General features: G+C 47.4%; 1 protein-coding gene across 1 annotated transcript in view; it reads left to right on the forward strand.

The window, feature by feature from the left end:
- ITGA9 (integrin subunit alpha 9) overlaps positions 1–26,196 on the forward strand; it is a 273,563-nt gene that overhangs the window by 26,067 nt on the left and 221,300 nt on the right. Inside the window, exons 5-8 of the mRNA XM_080934771.1 lie at positions 14,147–14,214; positions 20,087–20,216; positions 23,140–23,225; positions 25,678–25,746. Of these exons, the coding sequence (XP_080790897.1) occupies positions 14,147–14,214; positions 20,087–20,216; positions 23,140–23,225; positions 25,678–25,746 (353 nt within the window). The remainder of the gene's footprint in view (positions 1–14,146; positions 14,215–20,086; positions 20,217–23,139; positions 23,226–25,677; positions 25,747–26,196) is intronic.

Consider the following 26,196-nt stretch of genomic DNA (forward strand, 5'->3'; position numbering starts at 1 on the left):
TTTCTGGACATTGTAAATGATTTTTGTCTCTCGAGGAGGATCCCATGGCCCGATGTGGGACTCAGGAGGCCCAAGTGAGACATTCTGTAAATTGTTTTCTACCGAAAGCTCAGGAGGCACCCGAGTGAAGAAGGCACAGACCTTCTTGTGTGAGGGTGGGCTGTTTCCATGGCTTCATTCTTTGTCTGCTGGAGCATTTGGCTGGCTCTGGCTGGGCCAGATGGGGAGAATGAACTCTGGCCCTGTTCGTTTCCATATTGCTCTAATAGGACCAAACAAACCCCTTCATCTTCAAAACAGTGGTGGTTTAGCCACAGGTGTAGCTCAGTTGGTCAAGTGATTTCCCAGCGTGCATGAAGTCCTGGGTTCTATCCTCCAGGCCAGCTAGGGTACATGAGTCCCTGTCTTGAATGAACCAATGAACGAATGAATGAATGAATGATGCCATCAGTCAAGCATCGGGGAACATGAGCACCAAGCCGGGACATTTGGTTGTCACCTATCCATCTCAGCACTTTCCGAATCCCATACAGGCCACTCACTGGTCCCCAAACTCAAGCACGTGCAATGTGTCTGACATGAGTTTGTAGCCAGAGCCCACCCACATCAGCTGAGCCCTAGCTGTATGAGGGAGAAATCAACATTTGTTATCATTTACCACGGAGAATCGAAGTTGTTACGCAGAGGTAGCTGACCGATGCAGGGCTCTGCGTAGGAGCTCAGAGTCCTTGTCAGGCATAGCCTAAGTTTCTTTGTTTTGTATATTTCTCATCTTCATGATAGTCAAATGGAGCCAGAAAAGATATTAGCAAGATGTGGGTGGAAGAGCAGCTGCTAAGGAAAGTGGAGGACCAGACAATGGTTCTGTGTTCTTGGATCTGTAAGATGAGAGGCGTAGTGATACTCAGATTTCTCCGGAAGACTGTGCTAGTGGAGGGATTAGGTAGGAGGCAGGCCCGCAGTAAGAAAGCCCTGGTGTACTGTTGGTTTTGGAGACCTCTACTTCCCTGTTTTGTGGTCTAAATGAAACCAACTTTGGCTCCTAAAACAACCATTATTTTCTCTTAATGTGGAAAATCTCAGTGACGAAATTTCCCTGTTCCAGGTGGGGGTCACATTATGGTTAAGGACAATGGAAGCTTTTAGAGTTTATAGAACCTTTCAGATGTCACCTAGACCAGCTTGCTGGGCGTATCAAGGTCCAGAGAGATAAGAAGTGTGGCTTTCAAGTCTTGAGCTTTCACTGTGTGGAGGGTGGGTGACTCGGTGGTTGGAACAAAACCCAGGACTCCAAATGCCAGAGCCCTCTCATTAACACCGACTGCTGATGAGAATGTAGATTCTGTGTCTAGCTTAAGCGATCAATACTTCTGCGTTTTTAGAGTGGTGTCTGGTATGTATCTGCTAGCACACTATGTGCTGAACATATTACATATGGCAATATGCTTGTTATATCCTAGTGAGCCGGGCTCTAAGCAAGGCTTATGAGTCATTACAAGGTGACTGACTTGTGTGTAAGGAGTAGAACTCCTTCAGTTTTGTTAAGTGGCTGATGAGCACCAGATAGACAAGGGCCAACAGACACAGTCCAAGAGGAGAGGGTAATGGAGCATTGTGGGTAGGATAAAGAAGAGAGGGAGTACGTAAGGAGAGAGCAGGAACCAGTGGGGATGGGGAGGGAACTCGGGAGGGCAATAGTGGTGGAAGGGACACCAGAAACGTGTGGACCAAAGTCTAGATCCCCATATGCATGCCAGGTGAGTGTGGCACACCCCCAGAAGACAGAGACAGAGGGGTCCCCACAGAAGACTGGCTAGTGAGACCAGCTATTTTGGTGAGCTCTGGGTTTGATTGAGAGGCCCTGAATCAGGAGAAAGGGTAGAAAAACACTTGAGGATAATTTCTGATATCAGTCTTAGTCCTTCATCTGCATGCTCTCACATGCACATGCACACACATGTGTATACATGAATACCTGCATACACATATGCACACGAACGCACATACATATGAAAACCGTACATGCTTGAAAATGTCATAATGAAACTTATTTTTATACTAATCGGAAAATGGATAAAAACTCAATTCTTGCAGTTTCAGGAAGAAGAGAGGTGGCTCTATGTTTGAGCACTGGTGCTCTGTAGGATTGAATCCCAGCCTACACATGCTCAGTTGCGTGCTTTTCCAGGAGGGGCTTAAGCTGCCTCTAAGGCAGGCTTCTTTCTTTTTATGATTGAGGAATTCAAAACTGAAGGCAGGGAAGTGAGGGACAGAGGGACTGTACTGTAAGTCAGGGCAGGGTCTGGAGAGACTCCTCCTTCCGGGTTTACTTTCTGTCCAGTGATAGAATGCACGAGGGGCAGAGACAGGCTTGATGGAGGAGATAGGTGAGCCACACCACCTCCCTTGGTGCAGTTAAAGGTCTCATCAGTGCAGTAGTCGCTGGCATGCCTCCGCTTCTCGTTGGGTTGTTCTAGGGAGACCATGAGAAATCCCAGAGAACAGTGCTTGCAGAGCCTGCCTGTAGCTCTGTAGTAGTGTCTCCTTGTTGGGTTTTGGGAGGGTCAGCAGTGCAGTCTCCCAAAGATTGGAAGGTCAGTTTGGTAGACTAAACTCTCTGGGTGACCTTTCCAAAACGTCTTGAGCTTTTTTTTTTGTCGTTGTTTTAAAAAAGGTTTTATTGTTTTAAGTGTGTGTCTATGTGGTATGTATGTGTGTGTGTGTGTGTGTGTGTGTGTGTGTGTGTGTGTGTGTGTATGTGTGTGTGCGTGCACCCATGTGTGTGTTATGGTGTGTGTGTATGTGTGTGTGTGGTGTGCATATGTATGTGTCTGTGTGGTATGTTGTGTGTTTGTGTGTGTAATATATGGTGTGGTGTGGTGTGTGCACACGTGTGCGAGTATGTGCATGTATGTGTGTGGGGGTATGGTGTGTGTGTATGTGTGTGTGGTTTGGTGTGTGTATGGGTGTGGTATGTGGTGTGTCATGTGTGTGTGTGTGTGGTATGGTGTGTATGTATGTGTATGGTGTATATATACATATGTGTGTGTGTGGTATGGTGTGTGTGTATGTGGTGGTGATGGTGTGTGTGTGTGTGTGTGGTATGGTGTGTGTGGTATGGTGTGTGTGTATATGTGTGGTATGTGGTGGTGTGTGTGTGTGTGTGTGTGTGTGTGGTATGGTATGTGTGTGTGTGTGTGGTTTGTGGTGTGGTATGTGCTGTGTGTGTATGTGTGTCTCTGTGTGTATGTGCATATGAGCAAAGTTGTGCATGAACTCCTGAAGGCTGGATCGGATCTCCTAAGCCGAATTTACAGGCGCTATGGAGTCTGCCGGATTGGGAGCTCTGTGTGAGCAGTACACAGTCCTAACTACTGAGCCATCTCTTGGGGGCCTTGAGCTTTTCATTTCTTCAAAAACACTGGTCTTGGGTTTGGCACAGGACATTTTCTCATGGCTTCTCAGCTGCTTCCTGTTGGATGGGAGAGGCTACCAGAACATCCTGTTGGAACCAGGAAATACAGAAGGAATTGGAAATCAAAAAGACTAGGGCATAAAATCAGATAAACTCACAGTGCATCCCCGCAGCAACGGATCGAGTGTACACCTGTCTCAACCACGGGCAGTATCATGACGCCCACGGGTTGCCGTTGTCAGAGTGTGGGAGCTGATAAGAACTTAACGGGTATGACTTGGGGAAATGACCAAACAGAGTGAGCTCCATCAAACCTTAGTTACTTAAATATGCCAGAATGCTTTTTAAAGAGTTATTTTATGGTAAATCTCTGTGTCTCTGTGTGTGGGTGTGTACAGTACCCTTGAGGCTGGAGGTCAGAGGTGTCAGATCCCCCGAGCTATGTCTCTAGTCACCACACCAGGGTATTTAAAGCCTCTCTAAACTTAAGTCAGCACATGTGATAAAATCAAGTACAGACACTTCTTTTATCCTTTATCCTTGAACCCACCAAGGCAAGAAGCCAAAACTCAGCATGAGACTGTAAGCAACTCATGGGTTTTGTTTTTTATTGTGATGGGGTAAAAATATCTCATGAGTCTGGGGTGACTTGAGAACAGCCTAGAAACATCATAAACAGTGTTCTCTGGGAGAGCGCTGCGCTAGGGGACCAGCGGGTAAAGGGCACTTGCCGAGCAGCAGGCCCCACGTGGTGGAAGGAGAGAATTGATCCCATAAGCTAGCCTTTAACCTCTACATGCATGCAGTGACGTGTGCACATGTCCCTGTCCTGCGAACAAACAAGCAAACAAATAACAACTAAATGCAGATTTGTTTGTCGGTGGCAATGACGTACCATTATATTTCAGGATGTGGTGGCACCAAGCATTCATATGATTGGCAGTTTCTGCTCCTCCATTCTGATGAGGTGACTTTGCACAAGCTTGAAAGGTCTCTTCTGTGAATTTGGGGGATCAGTACCTCTTGACAAGGGACTTGGGGTGTTTTAGGTGCCTAATACCTTCCAAACTCAATAAGCGAGAAATGGTGTCCAGTGGACGCTGATAACTAAGGTCAGAGAGCTGGCGTCCACTAAAATGTTCTGAAGAGCCAGGAAAGGTTTGTAATTGTGGAGTTCTGTCTCACTAGGAAGCTGGGCCTGGCCCGACATTTCTGTCCTCCCCCAGCCTTCCATTGCTGAAGTTAAGCACGCACCACCATGCCTGGATAGCATTTTCTTAAACAGCTTTGAAGATCTTATCTGTGGAATCCAGTTGTTAAGCTCCGGTTACCATAAAGGATCTGATGCTGTGTGCAAATGTTCTTAAATCTGAATTTTAAGGGTCTGAATTGATCACATTTTCTTGTGCTTTAAAATTGATTTCAATGCTCAGAGCAGCTGAGCTTTTATTTCCCATGTGCCTTTCTTAAGGCAGTGGTCAGTCCCAGAGTAAGAACCAGGCCAAGGCATTCATGGCAAAGACATTTTTTTTCCTCTTCTTAATGCTGAAGGGCAGGACCCCACAGGGGATAAAAATCAATTATGATCCATTAACAAATCAAAAGCAGTGGAGGTTTGGGCGTGCATTCCTTTTGTTTTTAGAAATAATTGTAAAAGGCTAAGCACATCCACTTAAAGATTCAAGAAGACCCTTCCATTTTCATTAGATAATGAGCCCGCTGTTACACAGGGCTTTCTGCTTTCCAAAGAGCGTTTGCAAACATTACCTCACTTAGATAGCTACGGTGAATTAAACAGCACGATGCTCTTCAGTAGTCTATACCATGAAGAAGAGGTTCCTGCGGCTGGAGAGGCGGCTCTGTTGCTAAGGTGCTTGCTGTGTGCGCATGGGGGCCCCACTCGATTCCCAGAGCTCATGTTTTTTGTTTTTATTTTGTTTTGATTTTTAAAAAACAGTTTCAAAATGCACACCTGTACCCCAGCTCTGAAGAGGCTCAGACAGGAGGGTCCCTGCAGCTCGATGGCCAGACGGCCTAGATAAAATGGAGGGCTACAGGTTCAGTGAGAGACCCGCCTCAGAATAAGGTGAAGGATGGCTGAGGAAGACCTGGTGTTAGTGTCTTACCTCCACATGCTTGAGTGCACACACATATACATTCACACACACTTATGTACACACACTAACAGTCTCATATACACACTCACACACTCATGCACACATAGTCTCAGTCACACAGTTACACATACACACACTCACACTCAGTCTCATATACACACTCACACACTCATGCATACACACAATCACAGCCACACAGTTACACACACACAGTCACACTCAGTCTCATATATATACTCACATACTCATGCACACACACAGTCTCAGTCACACAGTTACACATACACACTCACACTCAGTCTCATATGCACACTCATATGCTCATGCACACACACAGTCACAGTCACACACACACATTCTCTTACACACACACACACACACACACACACACACACACACACATGAAGACTGGATAAAAGGTGGTCAGAGGTCTCTGCATTTGACCCTGGGATTCATGAGAGTCTAAGTTTCTTCTTGGAGCCAAGACCTTTAGACAAAAATGGATCCTATACCTCAAATAAGTTTGTGCAGGATTACTGTTTAAATTGTATCTTCTAATGTTACAGATGCCCACAGTTTCTAAGTCTCTTGTAAAAGTGCCTGTGTAACTTAGCATCCAGAGTACTGTTGTCTGAGAAGCACCCAGATCAGAATTTACCTGATAATAAATACCTTTCAGGACGGCCACTTGGATTTGTAATCATACTTATGAAAACAACATTTTGGGGTTAGTGTCTTCTTGTTGTTTGATGAGACAGAGTCCTGCTGTGTAGCTCCAGCTGTGACTCGCTCTGAGGCCAGGCTGGCTTTGAACCTGTGGTGATCTCCTGGCTTATATCACCCCGTCTGGTCAGGATTTATATCTACGTTGTAGAGATGAGAAAATTGGGGTCCAGGAGAAGCAGATAAAGGTCTTATTGAGGATGTGTTAAGCACAGGGTTGTTGGTTCTTAAAGTACAGCATAGGTTTCCCTAGATGACTTTTTCCTGTGGCACGTTTATTCCTTTGTGATCAATGGGGCACAGGGAAAGACCTCCAGTTATGACCCTGATGGCTTTTTAAAGACATTATAGTCTTTTAGGATCACACTTGAGTTTGCTTGTTTGTTTGTTTTGTTAGATGTACTCTAGAGGGCCATGAATGGAAGCAACTATTAATGGGTTAAAAATGATTATTTTATTTTTAGTTATGTGCTTGTGCGTGCGTGCCTGTGTGTGTGTGTGTGTGTGTGTGTGTGTGTAGATATGTATGTACATATGAGTCCAGGGCCTGTGACAGCCAGAAAGGGGTGGCAGATCCCCGGGGCCTACAAGTCTGCCTCTAGCAGGAGGAGTCAGTAGTAACTGTTCTTAACAGTTGAGCCATTTCTCCAGCCCCCTTTTCCTTCCAAAAATATACATAGAAATGAACATTGTAACCATGTTTGAAGTCTGCCCCATTCCCATTCATACCGGGCACCTGTCTGTCCACCTGTCCCCCGAAGTCTCTCATGGTTCCTATTCGTCCCTGGTCAACACCAGTTTCCCATCTCTTTCCTCTCCAGCTCTTGGCAAGCACTTCCTCCCTGAGTTTGCTTACTCTGGGCACAAGCGGAATCATCCAATGTGGGACTTAGCTAACTTCCTGTAGCTGGGTCTCCTCAGGGTACATTCCATGTTGCAGAATGTATCAAAAATGTCTTTCCACTTCAAGGCAGCATAATATTCCTTTGTAGCCATACAGTACATTTTTAAACAGCCCATTTGCCTGTGATGGAAAACTTGTCCCTGGAAAATTATCGTGAGAGGTGGCAGAAACAGGTGAGAGGCCAACAGCCCCACCCTTCGCTGTTGACAGAGGCCAATGCAGCTGCCGAAGAGCTTTAGCTGAAATGCTGGCCGCGAACTGTGGCACCCTGACCTACAAAATACATGCAGAAGGCTAAAACTATTAAATGTTCTCCAGTGTTCTCCTCTTCTCTTCACATGTCCTGCTCACTTAATTGTTTGGTGCAGCTGGCTTTCAGGATTTGCCACAGCCCACTCCAGAACTGTTTCAATAAGTTTCCCCTCTTCCTCTCTAACTTCACTATTTATAGCATTAATCCGACTTCCCACGGAAGTCTATCAGAACGGAAGGCAGTTTGTCTTCTCTTCCCTTTGGGGGAGGTAAATGGCTCGTTTTATTACTAATGACCTGTCCACTAATAATCGTGGACCCCTAAATTTGTGCTTTATCTTCAGCTACTGAGAGATTTATCACTCCTTGGTGATGTTTGGAAATAATTTAGGGCTAGAAAGCTATTTTCCCAGATACTTTATTTCCTGGCTGAGCGGAACAACTGGAAAATGACTTCGGGACCAGTGTGTTAAGACTAGTTTTGGGCGGGAGACGGCCCTGAAACTAATGTGCCTACTGTGTGAGCAGGAGCTGACTTCAGATCCTCAGCACCCACATAAAAACCAGGGCCCACCAGCCATGTTAGCCGCATCCGTGAGCTCTGGGTTCAACAAGAAGTGTCAGAAAATAGAAAGTGGTTGAGGAAGACACCTCAGGTCAACTTTGATCTCCTTGTATGCATACACGGGCAAGGACATCTCCACAAATGTGCACGCCTACACACTAGCTTTGCCAAAAGCTAAGCATGGAACTGTCCTGTAAGTAGTATGCTATCCTATTTATTCCTGTCTGGACACATAAAGGACTGTACATCAGCATTCCACAGGGACATCTGCACATCCAGTCATGGTAGTGCTAGTCAAAGAGCCAAGGTATAAAACAGACTAGATCAGAAGAATACATGCAGAAAGTTATATATATATATATACACACACACACACACACACACTCACACACGAGTTGGACCATTAAAAAGTGAAATGCTGTCATTTAACACAAAATGGATAGAGAGATCATCGTCCGAGTGAAATAAGTCAGACTTAGAAAGACAAATTGTATGCTTTTGTGTTATTTGTGGGTTGTCATAAATAGTTTTTGTCAACTTAGCACAAACCTAGGAAGACAGAAGCTCAGCGAGGAAGGGCAGCCATCAGATCGGCCCGTGTGGACAAGTCCGTTTCTTGGTTGGGATCCATGTGGCCTCAGCCTAGTGTGAGCAGTGCCTGCCGGGGCAGGTGTCCTGGGCCGTATAAGAAAGAGCCCGAGCAGGCCTGGGGGAGAGCGAGCCAGTGGGGAGCAGTTCTCGGTGCTCTGTGCTCCAGTTCCTGCCTTGTGTCCCTCCCTGGCTTCCGTAGGTGATGGACTGTAAGCTGTGAGATGAAGTAAGCACTGTCCTCAAGCCGCTTTAGGCCGGTGTTTCCTCACAGTCGCCAACTAGGTCCTAGAACTCTCCACAGATACACAAGAGCACGCGTGTACCCATAAACATTGATTCCTAAATCACTGTTTAATGTTCATCTGTTAAAGCACTTAACATTCCTTTGTTACCTCCTCCCCCAACCCATGCACACACGCACACATATGCACACGCATGCACACACACATACATGCATGCATGTGCACACACATACACACATGCATGCATGCATGTGCACACACATGCACACACACACACATACACACAAGGGTGGATGATTAATTGGCTTTGGAAAATCACAGTCTCTCCAACATGTCGTTGAGAGTTGAGAGCCTTACGAGGAATGCATGAACCGCTGATCTATGCCCAGCTAAGCCTTTACCCTCAGCATTCTCTCCAGTGGCTTTCTAATGTCAATTACAATTTGCGAGCTTCAGGGTAGACTGTGGGTTTTCGAAGCCCTTGTTTCTCTTCTGTTTAGAAGGGGTTTGTGAAACCAGCGGCTAAACCAAGAAAAAAGCCACCCCTTTGGAGGGAGTGAGCCCAGAACTTGAATTAGAGTGTGTCATACTAGCCATGCACACCTAACACACCCACATAAGAGAGGTCTCCACACTGCTGCCAGGTCCTCTTGCTCAGTCCTATCTTTGCCGAGTGGCCTCAGTTACCCTGGGTCAAACAGCTGGGCACATTACAGAGAGCGGGAGCCACTGTCTGTTTCTCCTGCGTCGTTTAGGTGGACACATGGTTTGTCCTCTAACAGAAGGCTCTAGTACTTTGCTGTCCTGTGCACTGTCTGTGGGGACGATTGGGGGCTAGGTGAGTAAACCCAGGGTCACTTGGGCCCACTGCCTTTGTTTGTGCAGAAAGGGTCTTCCTGGGAACCTAGGGGCTGGAGGTCATCCCCGGCTCCTGGGTCCCCCCACCCTGTGCTTCCTCACTGCTCTATGGAGACAGTGGTGGGACTCATGTCTCTTGGGCTCAGCTCTACTGGGGTCAGCCCCTTTCCCCTGGCTCTACCCAGCCCTCTTCCATAGCTTTGCCCATAGGGCAGCCTCCAACTCAAGTCTAGATATGCAGAATAACATGTTTAAGTTTTTATTTGGAAGAGGATTGTACCTATTTGACTACATTAGCACAACTGTCTGTATACTAGACCCTGGGTATCTGTAAGGTATTGTCTCTGAGTTTGTTTGGTGTAGACACAGTGTCTCTTGTTGCCCTTAATGAGCTTGAACTCTTGATCCTCCTGTCTCCACCACCTGAATGCTAGGATTTCAGACACGAGGTACCATCCCAGTTCACGAGGAACCCAGGCCTTCAGTGCACACACAAGCACTCTACCAGAAGAACTCCGTGCCCAGCCCTCATGATGCTGTGTCTTGTTTCATTTTGCTGAAAAGGAGTGGGGTGTCTGGGGTTAGTAGTGGGGGTTCAAGCCCCCATGGCTTGATGCTGCTGATCCAGAGTCAGATGGGGGCTGAGGGTCCTCAGTAAGGCTGCCCTCTGCTTTAGAAGGCTTCGCTTTGTTCAGTGGCCTTGACTTCCCATTGCTGTGGCCTTCGGGAATGGGCGGTCCCATGCGTGCCACGTGACTGCTCTCAGGACTTCAGAGATAGTCAGTGTCGGTGATAGCAGGGGTGGCTTGTTCAGAAGAGATGGATGCTCTGTCTTGCTTCTAAAGTCTACAGAGAACACAGAGCTGCCCAGGGTACAGTCAGTGTGGAAAGCGCAGAGGAATCTGTGCGGTGGGTCTTTCCCCCTCCTCACACCCTTGTCTGTCCTTAGATCGTGGGGAGCACAAAGCCTTTTCCAGCAGTGCTGAACAGCACTCAGGGAGACTGGCTGGCAGGAGGTGGGAGGGTAGATGAGAAGGTGGGGGATGGGTTTCAGGACCTTGGTAGCAGGAGAGCCACCCCTGCCTGGTCCTTGTGCACTTTGGCCTGAGTCTCTAGTCCAGTGCAAGGGTGTGACCAGGCAACAGAGCGCAGTCAAGTACAGTCGGATAAATGATACCAGCCTATTGTGCAGGACATTTAGGCAAATATACTTGTCACCTTTGTGATGGGAAATGTATCGTTCACGTGTCATTACATGCACCTGTGAGGCCACCTGGGCAGAGAAGCCAAAGAGGCATCTTGAAGGCTGTGGATTCCTAGGACATCCAAAGAGCTGAGACTTCCTAGAAGAGGGTAACCAGGTCACCATTGTCCACGAGCATGTGTGGTCAGGGTGGGACAGGAGGCCAAAGGAAAATACAAAGTCCTGCTTTCCATTGAGAGAGTTTATGACACGATCATAGAGGTTTCTGGGAGGCCAGGATGTGGCCTATCCTCTGGTAGGGATTCCTGGGTAGTAGGGTCCAGGCAAAGCCTCACATTCGCCCTCACTCTGGAGCTTCCTGAGAAGGCAGATCCAGACCTACTACCTCTGGAAATGCCTAAGCTATTACTGGTATGTCCCATACCCCCAGCCCTGGAGTAGGACAGTGCCATCTTGGAGAAATGGTGACTGGTCTCCAGACAGTGGCCCCTGCTACCCGAGGCTGGAGTTCTAGTGACAACGTCCCCCTGTAGGACATTAGCCTGGGCTAGGATGGGGCTGTCTTAGAAACGTTGGCTCTCAGCGTAGGGAACACCCTCACAATTTGGAAGGCATTGGCAGAGGTATGGTGATGTTTCTCCGTGAGCTGTCTTTAGAGTCTCAGCCGTGAAGAGACTCTGAGTGCTTTGAAAAGCATAACATTTGCACACAGTTGCTTCTGTGTCCAGTTTATACGGCTGAATGGTGTCAGGCAAGATGGTCTCATCGGGTTCTTAATGTTCCAGTCGCCGTGATTGTCTCATGTTTTAGAGTTACAGTCGCAGGGCCGGGGAGAAACTCGGTCTGTAAGGAGCCTAGCTTGCAAACATGAGAACCAAGTTCCTCCCCCAGAGGGGCCTAGTGGTTTAGGCTTGTCATCTCAGCACGGGGAGGCAGAGACTCTGAACCTCACTAGCCCAGTAAGTGATTTTGAGGTTCACTGAGAAGCCATGCCTCAAAAACCAAAGGTGGATGGTTCTAAAAAGAGCAGTGTCTGAGGTTGTCCCGCCTCCCTTCACACATGTCCTCACACGAGCACCTGTGTGTAAACCTGGTTCCAAAGATGAGCACACACATGCACACGTGCAAGAATCACGATGGTTTATTTAGCTTTAGAGTATGTAGGGTGATATTCCAAGCTTAAGTTGGACATTTTCATTGTTTTTGCTGTTGTTCTCTTTTTAAAAAGACTTGTTTTATTTGTGTGTGAGAGTACATGCATGTGTGTGTGTGTGTGTATGTATGTATGTATGTTCTCACATATATGCAAGTACCAGAGGAAGGTGTACACTCCCCTAGAAGGTAGTTGTGAGCTGTCCAACACAGGTGCTGGGAATTAAACTCAGATCTTCTAGAAGAGCAGCAGATACCTTTCCCTGCTGAGCCATCTCTCTGGTCCCATATTGTGCTATTTGAGGCAAGATTTATCTTCCCTTTGTACCATTTCTGTGCCCCACAAATGATGCAGGATTTATTTCTTTGCCCATATTTTCCACCCTTAGCTCCCACTGTAAGACTTGGGGCTGCTTCTGGCAGCCAGGGAATCTTCCTAATAGAGACTGGACGGGTCAAGGCGGGAAGAACTGGTTTTAGCCTCGCAGAGGAGAGGTGTAACTCAATTAACATTCTGTTGTAATTTAGCCTGGATTAATGACCATTTACTGGAAAACGTTCCTGGCTCTGTGGTGTGTGGTTGGAAACCTAATTTCTTCCTCTATTTCCCCAGGGTCTATTTTCCCCCTTGCGTCTGGAGCGCACACTCGGAGCTTCAGGAAACAAAGTCCTGTTGCAATCACGGCTTCCTTGTTCCTCCGTATTATTTATTTAGTATCTTTCAAAACATAATTCCATTACCTTTAATGGTGCTAGAGACTAAGAGCCTTGGGGACAGTGCAGGGGGTCACTGGGTTACTTACTGGGTAGCCCCAGCCTGAGAGTCTCCAGCAATATTATTACCACACCATCGGAAAAGCTCGAGGGCTCTCTCCTGTCTTTACCTCCTCTTTACCTCCCCCCCCCCCAGATGACTTCAGCCAGTCAACCTCTTGATCTTGCACAATCACTCACTTTGCAAAAGCTTCATTAGGGCCACAGAGATAAAAGAACACGTGTTAAGTAGCTGTGTGGCCCTTGGTGACTTGATTTACCTCTCTGAGAATTGGTACTCTTAGCTGTTAAGGAATGGAGAGAGACTGGAGGGCCAGGAGGGTCAAGGGAATGATGGGAGGGAGGGCGGCAGAACCTGGAACCTGACAAACCAGCCTCAGGTGGCCTCACTGTTCCCGCTTGACTTACAGCAAAACAACACCAGAAGTGTCCCCAATGCTGAATGGTGTGCACGTGGCTGCATGATGTGTGTGCATGTATGTTTATGTGTGTTAGTTTGTGCATGGGCATGCGGTCCTGCACATGGAAGGCAGAAGTCAACCTCATATGCCACCTTCCTTGGTTTTTGAGACAGGTCCCTCACTGGCTTGATTTTGACACGCAGGCAGCAGGGGTCCTCCTGTGTCTGCCTCTCTAGCACCAGGATCACAAGTGTAGATGAGCTCTGCTTATCTTGGAAGCATGGCGTCTGGGGACTGAACTTAGGTCCACACGCCTCCACAATTCAGCTTATCCCCCAGCCCTGGCTCCGTTTCCTTCTGGCCTGCGGAGCTCTCTGTGTTCCTTGCACATGAGGCAGATGAGGCCTAGTACACACCAGCTCTGCACATCTCAGGGGTGTGACTGCGTGCTGGGGCCGGTCCTTTCTTTCTCAGCCCACAGGTGGACAGCTTTCTTCTGGTTGCTCAGGAGAAAACAGATTGCCAGAGACTATCCTGAGTGACTCTCTGGGGGAAAGGGGTTGGCCTCCTTCCAGGGGAGTCCACAAGGGAATGTCCACAGTATTCCATTTCTAGATCCTATTTTTAACTCCCTGGGCCCTCTAGGGACCTTAGTCCACTCTGAAGTCAATGGGGTAATTGTCACCAGCCTCCTGGCTAACGGTAGCTGTCACTCCTCTTTCTTGTCATGAATGGAGGTGATCCTCTGGGGGCACTTGGCAGCCTGGCCACCTGATGGCTTCAGAGCCCCGATTTTTGAGTCTTGGAGTCCTAAGACTTTCTTCCTGTGCTTCAGCCTGGACCGTATTCCTGGACTCAACCCAAAGAGGCATGGGGGGTTGGGCAGATTGGCAAGCACCTGACACATACTAACATCGCTGTGGTCTGCTTTTCTCCCCCTCCCTCCAGAGTATAAGAAGAAGTATGGGGAGGAACATGGGTCCTGCCAGGCCGGGATAGCAGGCTTCTTCACCGAGGTGGGTGCCAGCCATGCGGCTTTTATTTCACTTCCCTTCTTGGTGTTTGGTCCTTTCTATTTTATGGTTGAAATGGCGCCTGGAAATGGGATTTCTAGTGTCCTGGGTAGTGTAGGTTCTCGTGTGAATCTACACAGTGTCTACCCAGAGTCTCCATAGAGTCCCCAGCGAGTAGATTCTGCTGTTTCTAGCAGGGGACATTATTTAAACCTGAGGAAGGGCAGCGGCTGAGCGGGGACTGCTGGGTGGAAGGCTTGGCTGGCTCATGGGAGATTTTTACAGAAGCTGGCTTCATCCGAGATCTGGGGAGAAAGCTGATCGCAGTTTGAAGACATGTCAGTCACCTGGGTGTCTCCTCAGACCACTTCCTTAGCAGAGAGACTTAACCTTACACATTGGGCTTTCCAGTCCTCGAATTCCGAAAGCCTCTACTCTGGAATGTGCCCAGGCGACAGGAACAGAATGGTTTCTTCACAGCTAGGACCTTTTTTGGCACTGCTTTCGCTCTTAGAAATGCATCCCCTTATTCTGTGCACACACATGTGTATGGGTAAGCCTGTCATAGCTCATGCACGGATGTCAGAAGGCAACTCTCCTTCGGCCACGTGTGTTCCAGTTTCAAACTCAGGTCTTCGAGCTTTGAGCCAAGTGTCTACTTAGACAATGAGCCATCTCATTTCCCAGGAGACTCTTTCCTTATTTGATGCTGATCTTCTGCAAATTTGTACGTTTTTTTATGGCTTCGAGCCACATGCCATTCTACGCTTCGCTTTGCAAGCAGCTACACTGTCCACGAATTTGTTCTGGTCAAAGATCGAACATGCCTTTGCAGTTCCAGTTCACCAAGTCCTGTTTAGCCCCTAAATGACAGCTTTTTTTTTTTGTATCACCACTTTACCTGATGGTGGCCACAATGCTTCTAGAAAAGCCACCAGTACTACCTGCAGACTCACCGAATCATCTCCCATGATTCTTAAATCTTTTAGAAAAAAGTTATGTGTATAGGTGTGTATGTGCAAGTGAGTGCTGTGTCCACAGAGGCCAGAAGAGGGCACCAGATCCTCTGGAGCTGGAGCTATAGTTGGTTGTGAGCTGCCTGCCTGACATGGGTGCTGCGAACTGAAAGCAAGTCCTCCGGAAGAGCAACAAACATGCTTAATTGCTGAGTCATTTTTAGACCCTGTTGTTTGTTTGTTTTGTAATTATCAAATACACATAATATACATTCTCCCATTTAAAAAAGCCAGTGGCTTTTAATGAATTTACATTGTCACACAGCTGTCACTACTGTGGAGGTTTTTTTCACTCTAGCCTGGGTTCTTCCTTGAGTGGTACCATATGTTTCAGCCTGAGGGATTTTGCAAAGTGAAACCTGACATTCTGACCCCATGGCCTCCTATTACATGGAACACAGAAGCTCACATTCTACATCACTGCCCAATGCCAGATTCTCGGGGACCCTGTGCCCTTTCCTCCTGGACAACCATATACCCCATTGAGGGGGCAAGAAAGAAAGAATTCTCTGGCCCCAGGGCTCTTTCTGAAGAACATCTTCACAGTGTCAGGAGTGGAATTCTTCACCTTGTTTTCAAAGACAGCTCTCTAAAGTCAATGAGAAGGCAGTTGGTGATACAGTGTCTGGTCCAGAAACAAAAAAGAAACACAGTTTCACCAAACTAGTGAACTCCAGTGTACTCTCAAACTAGTGAACACCAGGTGCTTTGCTTCCAACCCTGCCTTCAGTAGCTTGCCACACCCATCCACACCAGTGCCTTGTCCAACTCTCTCTTCCAGCAATGTAGAACGTGTGCCCCAGGATCTCCAAAGACTTGGCCCAGCCCAAAGTACAAATGCATTTAAAAATATTATGAAATTTCCTTTTGCAAATTTATCTACCACCTTCACACAGTTTAAGAACTTAAGAGCGTGGATGCTGAGTCCTATTGCAAAGTCAAAAGGATGGACCTGCCTGGTTGTCACAGAGTTCCGTACTGGGTTCTGAGATGGGCACCATCATTTGTCATGTCTGGTGAAGATGAGAATCTCCTCCTACCTCCCTCTCTCCCATTCCACAAGTCCACAGTCCAATAGTGAGACATGCTTTCTCTCTGCATCCTCCCCCTACTCCACCGCAGAGCCCTCGTCATGTTTCCCCAAGCTGGTTTTCCAACAGGAGAGCCTCAAACCACTTTTCACAGGCAGCAAAGGCATGGTGGTTCTCCTCGCTCGATGTCCAGTGTCTTTCCATCTTCTTTTGATGAAGTCTAAACTCTGTGCTCGCCCCAGCTTCCTGCTCTCTGGCCTTCTGCAGTAGCATCCAAGGCTGTTCACCAACTCAGCTTTGGTATATCCTCTTTTCAGTCATGAGGTCCTGGGCTACTCATAGAGTCCCTTCAAGAATATTTTTGGATACAGAGGCTGGCCTTGAGCCGAGTTAGACCTTGAGTGACTCAACATGGGGCGATGTGGAGACATGCTTTTTGAGGACAGAGGAAAGGGTTTATTCATAGTAGAAATCAGAACTCATTAAGTTCTTGACCAGGAACTGAAGGACAAGGACTCATGTTGGGGAGGTATCTTTTTGGACCCATCAGCTGGTAAATTGGAGAGCGTGGGACATTAGAGATGGTTAGAAGGGGGCTTGCAAAGGGTGGGGAGGGCAGGGACATGTAGGAGCAGCCAGGGCAGTGGTGTATAAGCTAAGGGTGACCGGAAGGAGGGAACAGGGACTTAGAGCCAGATGCTTTGTCATGGGCCTCCTGGGCTCTACAGATAAATAGGAACCGAGTGTTCAGAGCATAGGAGAGGATGGAGCTCTGAGTAGGAAGACCCCCCCCCCTTCTACCACATAGTTCTCCAACCCTAGCCATTGTCTCCTGGCTTGCCTCTGGTTCCCAGGCTTTGGCCCCTGCAAACGGCAGTTCTTTAAACTCTCTGCCTCCCTCATTTCTGGAACTTCAGCTGTCGGCAAGTGAACAGGAAATGTAGTTGAAAGGGTCAGGCAGGCTGGTTCCCCTCATCTGCCCTCCCGCTGACCTCTACACTTGGCTACCATGAGCTGTAGCCTGCTAGACACGGCCATGATGGGTCAGAGCATTCCCACCCAAGATGTCTGCTTGACCTGTGGCCAGTGTCCCCGAGGTCATCAATCCTCTCCAAGTTATAAATGCCTCATGTCCTTGAGGATAAAGGACCACTTTAACCACTTTGTAGATTCTAGAGAAGATGTGGGCTGACCTACCAAGGAGATGTCAGGGGACAGTCTTGGTTCAGATAGTACATGGTGACAGGCAGACAAAGGCTGGTGACTCCTTTCAGGCACATCTAGGTGACATTGTACCATACAGGAAACTGGAGAAAGGCCTACAGTGTTTATTGAGGGACTGGATTTAGGCAACTATGACTTTTGCTTGTGTGCATTTGTGTACAACATCGGCATTAGCTGTTTCTTGCATGGAGGAGTTTATTTTGATCACACTTTCCTGACGTTTGAGAATGGTATCAGAAAGGATCCAGCCACCATCCACAGTGAATAGAAAGATTCAAATCCGAGGGTTTCCAGGAAGGCAGCATCTTTCTTTAGTACAGCAGGAGGGTCAAAGCTTTGGCTAAGCAAACCAGCAACACTGTGATAACTAAAAGAAGACGGGGAGGGGGAGATAGGAACTTTGTGTTTTAATTTCAAAACTTGTATTGTTTTAATTCATGTGTATACACATGTACATATATACACAGAATACACATATGTGCATGCATCTATAGAGGCTGAAAGTCAGCTTCATGTGCTGTTGTTCCTTGGGAGCCGTTTACCTTATTTTTTTGAGTTGGAGTCTGAAAGTTGATGATTAGGCTGGCTGACTAGTGGGCCTGGGCCTGCATCACCCTCCCCAGTGCTGGCATATAGGTGCATGGCTCTGTACCTTGTGTTGGGGGATTACATTCAGGTCCTCATGCTTCTGAGCTCTCCAACCCCTTTTAAGATTTTTAAGGCACGAGACTACTTTGTTTATAAGATTACATTGTTTATGTACTTTGTAACACTTAAGAGGTAACAGGAGATATTAGGTATCTACTTAGTTTTTCTTCTGGACAAAAGCAAATCACAGGAAAACATCCCTTCCCTCACCCAGGGTCCTGCGGAGCCTTTGCAGGCTCCCGTTGCTGCTCAGAGCCTCTGTCTAGAACAAGCTGCAGAGAAAGAGAATTGTGTACACAACTGGTCCTAAGGCCATCACTCATGCTTAGGTGACCTCTGCACTTGGGCATTGATTACAATTCCTTTTGTAAGCTCAGGGCCAGAAAAATATTCTCTCTCCTCTAAGGAACTCAAAGTTTATCTTTCAAACACCCTTTGAGAACTGGAGTATTCTCACGTCAGTGTGAGGGGAGAAAGTGGATGGGTGTCTTAGTTAGGGTTTTACTACTGCAAACAGACACCATGACCAAGGCAAGTCTTATAAGGGACAACATTTAATTGGGGCTGGCTTACATATTCAGAAGTTCAGTCCATTGTCATCAAGGTAGGAGCATGGCAGCATCCAGACAGACATGGTGCAGGAGGAGCTGAGAGTTCTGCATCTTCATCTGAAGGCTGCTGGGAGAAGACTGGCTTCCAGGTAGCTAGGAGGAGGGTCTTAAAGCCCACCCCTACAGTGACTCACCCACTCCAACAAGGCCACACCTCCAAATAGTGCTACTCTCTGGGCAAGCATATTCGAACCAGGACAATGGTTGAGGGATTGTGTATTGTGCCACCTTTTCCCAGGTGAGCACAGAAATGATCTGTTTTCATAAAGGAAGAAAGGAGAGAGGACGAGATACAGAGAAGAGAAAATGGCTTCCCATAGTTCTTTGGCCCAATGAGGAAGGGGCCATAAACACATGGAGACTCAGCCTCTGGGCCTGTGTAACCACCTACATATGTCACTCAAAACTTTATAATCTCAATAAAAACTCGTGTACTCTGAGATAGTCTCTCAGTGCCTTATGTCTCCTGTTATAGCTTTTATCTTATTTTGTACAGTTATTTTCTTTTGTAAAGACTTTCTTGTGTGTCTGCACATATGTATGTGCACCATGTGTGTGCACACTGTATTTTCAAAAAATTATTAACTTACAAAAGCATTAGGTTTTACTGTTATTTTTTCTGATGAAATTTGTTTTTGCTGTCTCTTTCTCTTTCATTCTGACCTTTTTTCCATATTTAAATTTTTTACTTATTTATCGTTGTGCATGCATATGGACACACTTGATGTTTGTGTGCATGTACGCAGGTGTGCCTGCCACAGTACGTGCTCGGTGATAAACAACTTTCAGGAGTCTGTTCCTTCTTTCCAGCTTGGGTTTTGGGGATGGGACTTGGGTGTGAAACCCCTCTTACCAACTGACTCATCTTCCTGGCCAATATTTGTATTGGGAAAATGTCCCATGAAACTCAGGTTAGCATTGAACTACCTATGTAGCCAAGGCTGGCCCTGAACTTCTGCTGGAATCATAGGAGTGCACTATCATGCTAGGGTTGATGTTGCTGTGTTCTCAAGCACGTTCTCCTGGAGTCACGTGATTTAGGGACAGCATCAATTGCTCACCATTTTGTATTTTATATGAGGGTGAAGATGGTGGTTGAGGTGGAGGGTCCATGAAGCTGCTTCAGTGGCCAAAAAAGGGACTTGGTCTGACTCTCATTTTCCCTCCTTGCTTAGGCCTGAAAATTCAGGCCATATTTAGGCCAAAATTCTAGCAACGTGATAGATTGCTCCATGATACCAGATGTGCTGCCATTAAGAGGTATTCTGAGTTTTTTTTGCTGGTGACCATGGCTCTCAATGTTTCACCTAATGCCCTCTGTTCCCCTTTGGATTTCTTTCTCTAGGAACTGGTGGTCATGGGTGCTCCGGGCTCCTTTTATTGGGCTGGGACACTCAAGGTGCTGAATCTCACAGACAACACGTATTTTAAGCTGAACGATGAAGCGATCATGAACAGACGGTATACTTATCTGGGTGAGTACCTGGGGAGTCTGTCGGCAGTATGGTGGGCCATGAGGAATCTCCATCAAGAGCTCCTCATAGATTATTTCTCTGTTAATAGAGGGAAGCAGTAGTTCCCCATCAGTCTAATTAGTCACCCCTTTATTAGAGTTCCTTAACGTCTAGTTGCACACATGGGTGGTAGAGAGGGGGAACAGAAGAGGAGTGAACGCAGTCCAAACTGAGTGGTTTTCTTAAAATCTGATGGGTGAGCTTCCAGGGGAACAACCCTTTCCTTGTCTTGGTTTGGCAGTTAGTCACGTTCAGATGGTCAGATATGGAATAAACTCAGCTGAATCCTGGCTTTCCCTGGACATCATTTTGAGTGATGAACCTGCTCTCTGGTCACTAGTAGAAGCAGTGAGAACTGGGGATTCCCACAGCAACGAGCAACCTGATGCTGAGCCTTACTCAAGGGCTTCTAGATTTTTCTCTTTTTCAATTTTTTAACTATCTAGAGAGAAGATAGTTATGACTTAACTTATCAGCCACCAGGCAAGGGTGGTCCCAGGCTGGGTACAGTGGTGTGCACCTATGTCCCCGCTACTCCCAAGCCCACTGTCTCTGCAGGAGGTTTATGGAATCAAGGCCATTTGAGCCATTCTGGACTACACAGTGAGATGCTATTTCAAAAAATGGGAGTGGGGAGAGGAAGGAGAGGCAGAAGTAAGGAAGGAAAGAAGGTAAGGGAGGAAAAGAATGAGGAAGGGAGAAAGGGAGGGAAGTAGGAAGAGAGGAAAGATGCTGCTAGAAGGCCATGCTCCTTTAAGAACAGAGGTCAGGTGGGCGTGGCAGCCCATCCCAGTAATCTTAGCATTCCGGAGGTAGAAGCAGGAGGATCATGAATTTGAGGTCTACTTAGGCTACTTAGCACGACCTTGTTTCAAAAAACCAAAAGTAAGACAAAACACAGAGGTGGGCTTCATTTGTGTGACAGTACCAAGTCTCTGTTCTTCAATCCAGGCCTCAAGTAGACTGAAAATGAAATCAAAGTTAGAAAGGTTGGGGCTGCAGAGATGGCTCAGCGGTTAGAGCACTGACTGCTCTCCCAGAGGTCCTGAGTTCAATTCCCAGCAACCACATGGTGGCTCACAACCATCTGTGATGGGATCCTGTGCCCTCTTCTGGTGTGTCTGAAGACAGCGACAGTGTGCTCATACACATAAAATAAATAAATCTTTTAAAAAGATAAAGTAGTTAGAAAGTTTAACACCGACAATGTTGTCTTTCGTGGCTGCTGTATATAAATGAAGCCAAGGGAACCTCCTGACCCCCTTTTTGCATAGAGACGTTTCTGTAAAGACCATGTTTGGCAGGTGTGAGGAGCTGGGGGACTTGCCATTCCCGGAACGACTGTGGTGCCAAGTAGCACAGCACTTTATACAAGCTTTGAGGTATTTCCTCATCCAGCTCCTTCCAGCTTCTTCATCCGCCTCTTGCCAAGCATCTGCTCAGTGCGGGCTTGGTGTGCAATTCCTTCTGATTTCTGAAACAGCCTTCCATGACAGCTCTCATCACAGCTGGGCACGCTTCATAGAGGACGGAGTGTAAAGGTTTATGTGACTTGGCAGTGATGTCAGTTACAAATCCACGGTTTCTGACACAGGGTTTCAGTGCCGAAGCCCCGACCCCAGGGTGTGCACTCACCTCTAGTACTGAAGCTCCGAGGAAGCCCGGGGCACCACGAGGATGGGGGCTTTGCCTGCCATTCCAGGGGTGGCGTTGTGTATTTGATGAATAGAGGGCACTCAGCGGTGAGTCAGGAACATGAGGAAGGCACGAGAAAGCTGCAGCTGGCTGGTGGCTTTAGGTCTGAGGACGGGTCCTGAGAACTCTGGGACCTGTAGCTTCTCTCTGAGACCCTTATCTGCTGCAGGGATTAGCAAGGAGCAGTTGAGCTGGACATCCTTCATGGCAATCTTGGGTGAAGGGAGCCTTTGGGGAAAATCAACCATGTAGAAAACAAGAGATAGCCCTGCTAAAGTGACCGAGGCTGACATGTGTCACAACAGTCTGAGGATAATTGTAGCAGTGGGGTTGAAGGTCATGAGAAAGCTTGAATGATAGACCACATGCACATTTTGTACTGGCTGGAGACGTGAGTTTGGCCTTCTAGATGGTTCTCGGAAGGCAAGAGACATTTAAGGCACGGCCATTTCCGGTGGTGTCTGTGTCCCTTCCAGACCCAGATTCGTTGACTCTCTATCTGCTCATTATTCTATGCATCCAGCCATCATGGGTTCTTGCTCTTCTCGTGAAAAGGACATGACGTAGTTGCTGACCTCAGCTTGTCTGGAGGCAGGCATGTTGGGTTTGAATCTTGCTTGGCAATCTTGGGCATGGTTGTTTCACCATGGATCACCTAGACCCAACAAAAGAGAATATTAAAATATTTTTGCAGTGTTAGGAATCAGACCCAGGGCCTTGTACACACCAAGCAAGCCCTATTCTACCACTGAGCTGACCCCAAGCCCTCTGTTCATTTTCTTGACTTGGATGGGGTTTGCACCATAGAGATAAGTGTCATTCATGGAGTTGTATCCTTTAGTGTATGGACTATGTTATTAGAATGATATTTCCCCAAAATAAAAAAAAATGCATGGAACTTGTAGCACCCTACTTGTTCCACAGAGGACCATCTGAAGGCATGATCCTCCTGGTGCCATGTGAACATGCATTTCTGTGAGACAAGATATTTAACACAAAAAGATTGACAGTCGCCCTTTGTCCTCCAGAAGGTCCATGTCTCAAGAATAACTAAAACGTAGTCTACATACCTACCTAGGAAATGCTTTCTTCTGCTACACACACACACACACACACACACACACACACACACACACCTGACCTCCTTTCTCAAGAGTGTCTGTCCTTGCTTTCTATCCATCCTGTTCAGGCTACGCAGTGACGGCTGGCCATTTCTCTCATCCATCCATCACCGATGTGGTAGGAGGTGCCCCACAGGATGAAGGCATTGGGAAGGTAAGGAGAAAAGCCCGAGGCACGTCATGGTACTAGGCAGAGGAGGGGTGCATACTTCCCTGGAGGGCATTTCTAGTTTGCTTCGCCCCAACACTCTCCAGATGGGCTGATGTGTAAGTGACCAGCTGACGGGGAGCCTTGTCTTCCTCTGCTCCCTCTGGGAGAGCCTACCTTGCAAGCATATGCAGGTTCAAATCCCACCATCTTCCCGAGCCTCTGCCTCACTTCTGACCCGATGGAGTCCCATCTCATCTGCTCTGTCTTTACAGCTGATTGTGATGGTGGAAACACATTTTAATTGTTTTTCCAATGTTTCAGGAAAAAAATTCCCACTGTGTTCTTACAACAAGTGTAGCCAAGGCTAGCCTGAGACCATGTAAATATGGCTTTCTCTAATGTATCTCCAAGAAGGCAGAGAGGACACTGTGGGATTATGGCCTCTAAGGGCCCAGTGTGGGGAGCTATTGGCTGTTGCTATTGTCAGGGTCCAGTCAGTCCCACCCAGCAGCCCACTTCCATCCCGCTGGCTGTTCTCATTACTCTTCTTGCTGTGACCAAATGCCTGTCAAGAAGCAATTCAGGGAAAGAAGGCTTCATCATGGCTTAGAGTCTGAGGAGATATACCCCATCACGATGCAGAATGCGAGTCAGCAGCCAGGAACTGTCTGGTCACATTACATCTATGCTGCAGAAGCAGAAAGCTAACCTCAAGGCCTGACCCCACTGACCTTTATCAAGGCTCATCTCCCCAAACCCTCCCCCCCAACAGTGACATCAGCTGAGAACGAGGTGTTCAAACACATGTGCCTATGGGGGACATTTAATGTCCAAACCACAGTGTTGGGGAAAACTGAACAACGGTGTTTACTTTGGGCCTGTAGTCTGAAGGGTAGACTAGTGATCTGTCTGACCATTCAGAGAAGTGGAATTCTGAGTTCTGGACGGACCCCATGGTTAATGAGAACCTTCGGCCAATAGCTCAGAGAGCTAAGAAGCATCAGCTGACGTGCTTGCCTGAGATGTGCTCATGATGTTCTCTCTGCATTATCTTGGGCAGGAAGCAGCAGTCGCTGGCCATTTTGGGGAGTAGGGTGCTACGGAAAGAGGTCCTTTGAAAACGAAACCAAATGTCAGGGTGCTGAGTTGGAGGCTGTGGAGGGTTGCATAGTTGGACTCTGATAACGTCTGTCCAGAACTGGCTCTGTCTGAGTCACATGAATTCCTCTACGTCGTGGAAGAAAACGCCCCAATGGTCATGGCGCCTCCTGGGGAGGAAGCAGGGCCACCAGACTTCTCCATTGTGACCTTTAGGATTTGGGTCATCTTCATTCCTGGCGTGGGAGCATCAAGCCCTTCACAGCAGCATGCTGTTCCTTAGCTCAGGGAAGGGCTCTCTGCCCTGTTTCTCATTAGCTCATCTTTGCCTCCTATGTAACCAGAGGGGCTGCAGCCATGGCTCACTGATGAAGAGTGCTGGCTGCCCTCATAGATGACTAGAGTTTAGTTCCCAGACCCACACGAGTAGCTCAGAACCCCCTGTAACTCCAGCTCCAGGAGGTCTGAAGCCTTCTTCTGGCTTCTCCACATACCATACATATGTGGCATACATTGAAACACACAGACAGACAGACAGACAGACAGAGAGACAGAGAACAAGAGAGACAGACAGAAAACAAGAGAGACAGAAAGAGAAGAGAGAGGAGAGAGAGGAGAGAGGAGAGAGAGAGAGAGAGAGAGAGAGAGAGAGAGAGAGAGAGAGAGAGAGAGAACAGAAATACTTTTTGAAGGAGATGTAACCAGAGGGGCTGGAGACATGGTTCAGAGGTTAAGAGCACTTGTTGCTCTTGTGAAGAACCAGAGTAAGATTCCCAGCACCCACGTGGTGGTTCACACTTATTTGTAACCCTAGTTCCAGGGTGTGGGCAGCAGGCATGCATGTTATGTACATTACACACAAACAGGCAAAATTCACAGTGCTAAGGGCTCTGAAAAAAACTCTGATAAAGGGATTTATTTAACACTCACTTGCTTATTTTCCAAACTAAGCGTGTGTTTATTCATGCAGATTCTCCAAGTCTAAATCCTGTGTGGGATCAGTTTGGGGAGGTCATCTCCAGTGCCAGCATCACCCATTTGTCTTAGGTTGTGCCATCCATTCAAGCTTAACTCCTGGGACTGAAGGAGTTAATTTAAAGAGAAAGCTTGTCTAGCTCCCAAGGGTTCTAACTGGGAAGACTTCTGGGCCTTATTGTGCATGGTCTCTCCAAACCATGTGGCTCAGGAGCTGTGGAGATCCTTTCTGCCCCAGGGTTGAGGATGACTTTCTTAGCAATCCACTGAGAGTTATCATTAATTCGTGCACACACATCTGTGGGAGACAACAGGAAGACACCGATGAATACCTTTAGACAGAGCTTCCACCCTCACTAGGATTTTCTTTTTAATTCCATAGGTTTATATATTTAGAGCTGACCGAAGATCAGGGACCTTAATAAAGATCTTTCAGGCATCAGGAAAAAAGGTGAGTTCTTGTTGTGGTTCATGTGGGAGCCAGTTCCCCTCAAGCATGTGCATAACCTAGGGGTCATGCTCATCTGAGACATGTAGCAGATGAGTTTCTACATGGCTAAGCTACAGGTGTGCTTTAAAAGGCTCGAGGGCCAGGTGCTGGCATGCAAATGAGCATGCAAATGATCATGCAAATGATCATGCAAATGAGGCACACTGTCTCCGCCCCTCCCTTCACCTCTGGCTTTCTCCTGCACACTCATCTTCAGCCCACAAAGATCTGTACAGTCAAGGGCAGGTGCAGAAGTGATCGCTTTCAAGGGGCACAGGCAGACAGATGTTTCTCATCGCTTCTCTCTCATCTGCTTGATGCTGTCTTCTCCTCACATCATTGTCATACCAGGGGGACAGCTGTCACTAAAAGAAAATTCAAGTAAAACTCACCTTAGGCCCATGTTCAGGG

The sequence above is a fragment of the Micromys minutus genome (assembly GCF_963924665.1).
Source record: "Micromys minutus genome assembly, chromosome: 21".
NCBI classification, from domain to species: domain Eukaryota; kingdom Metazoa; phylum Chordata; class Mammalia; order Rodentia; family Muridae; genus Micromys; species Micromys minutus.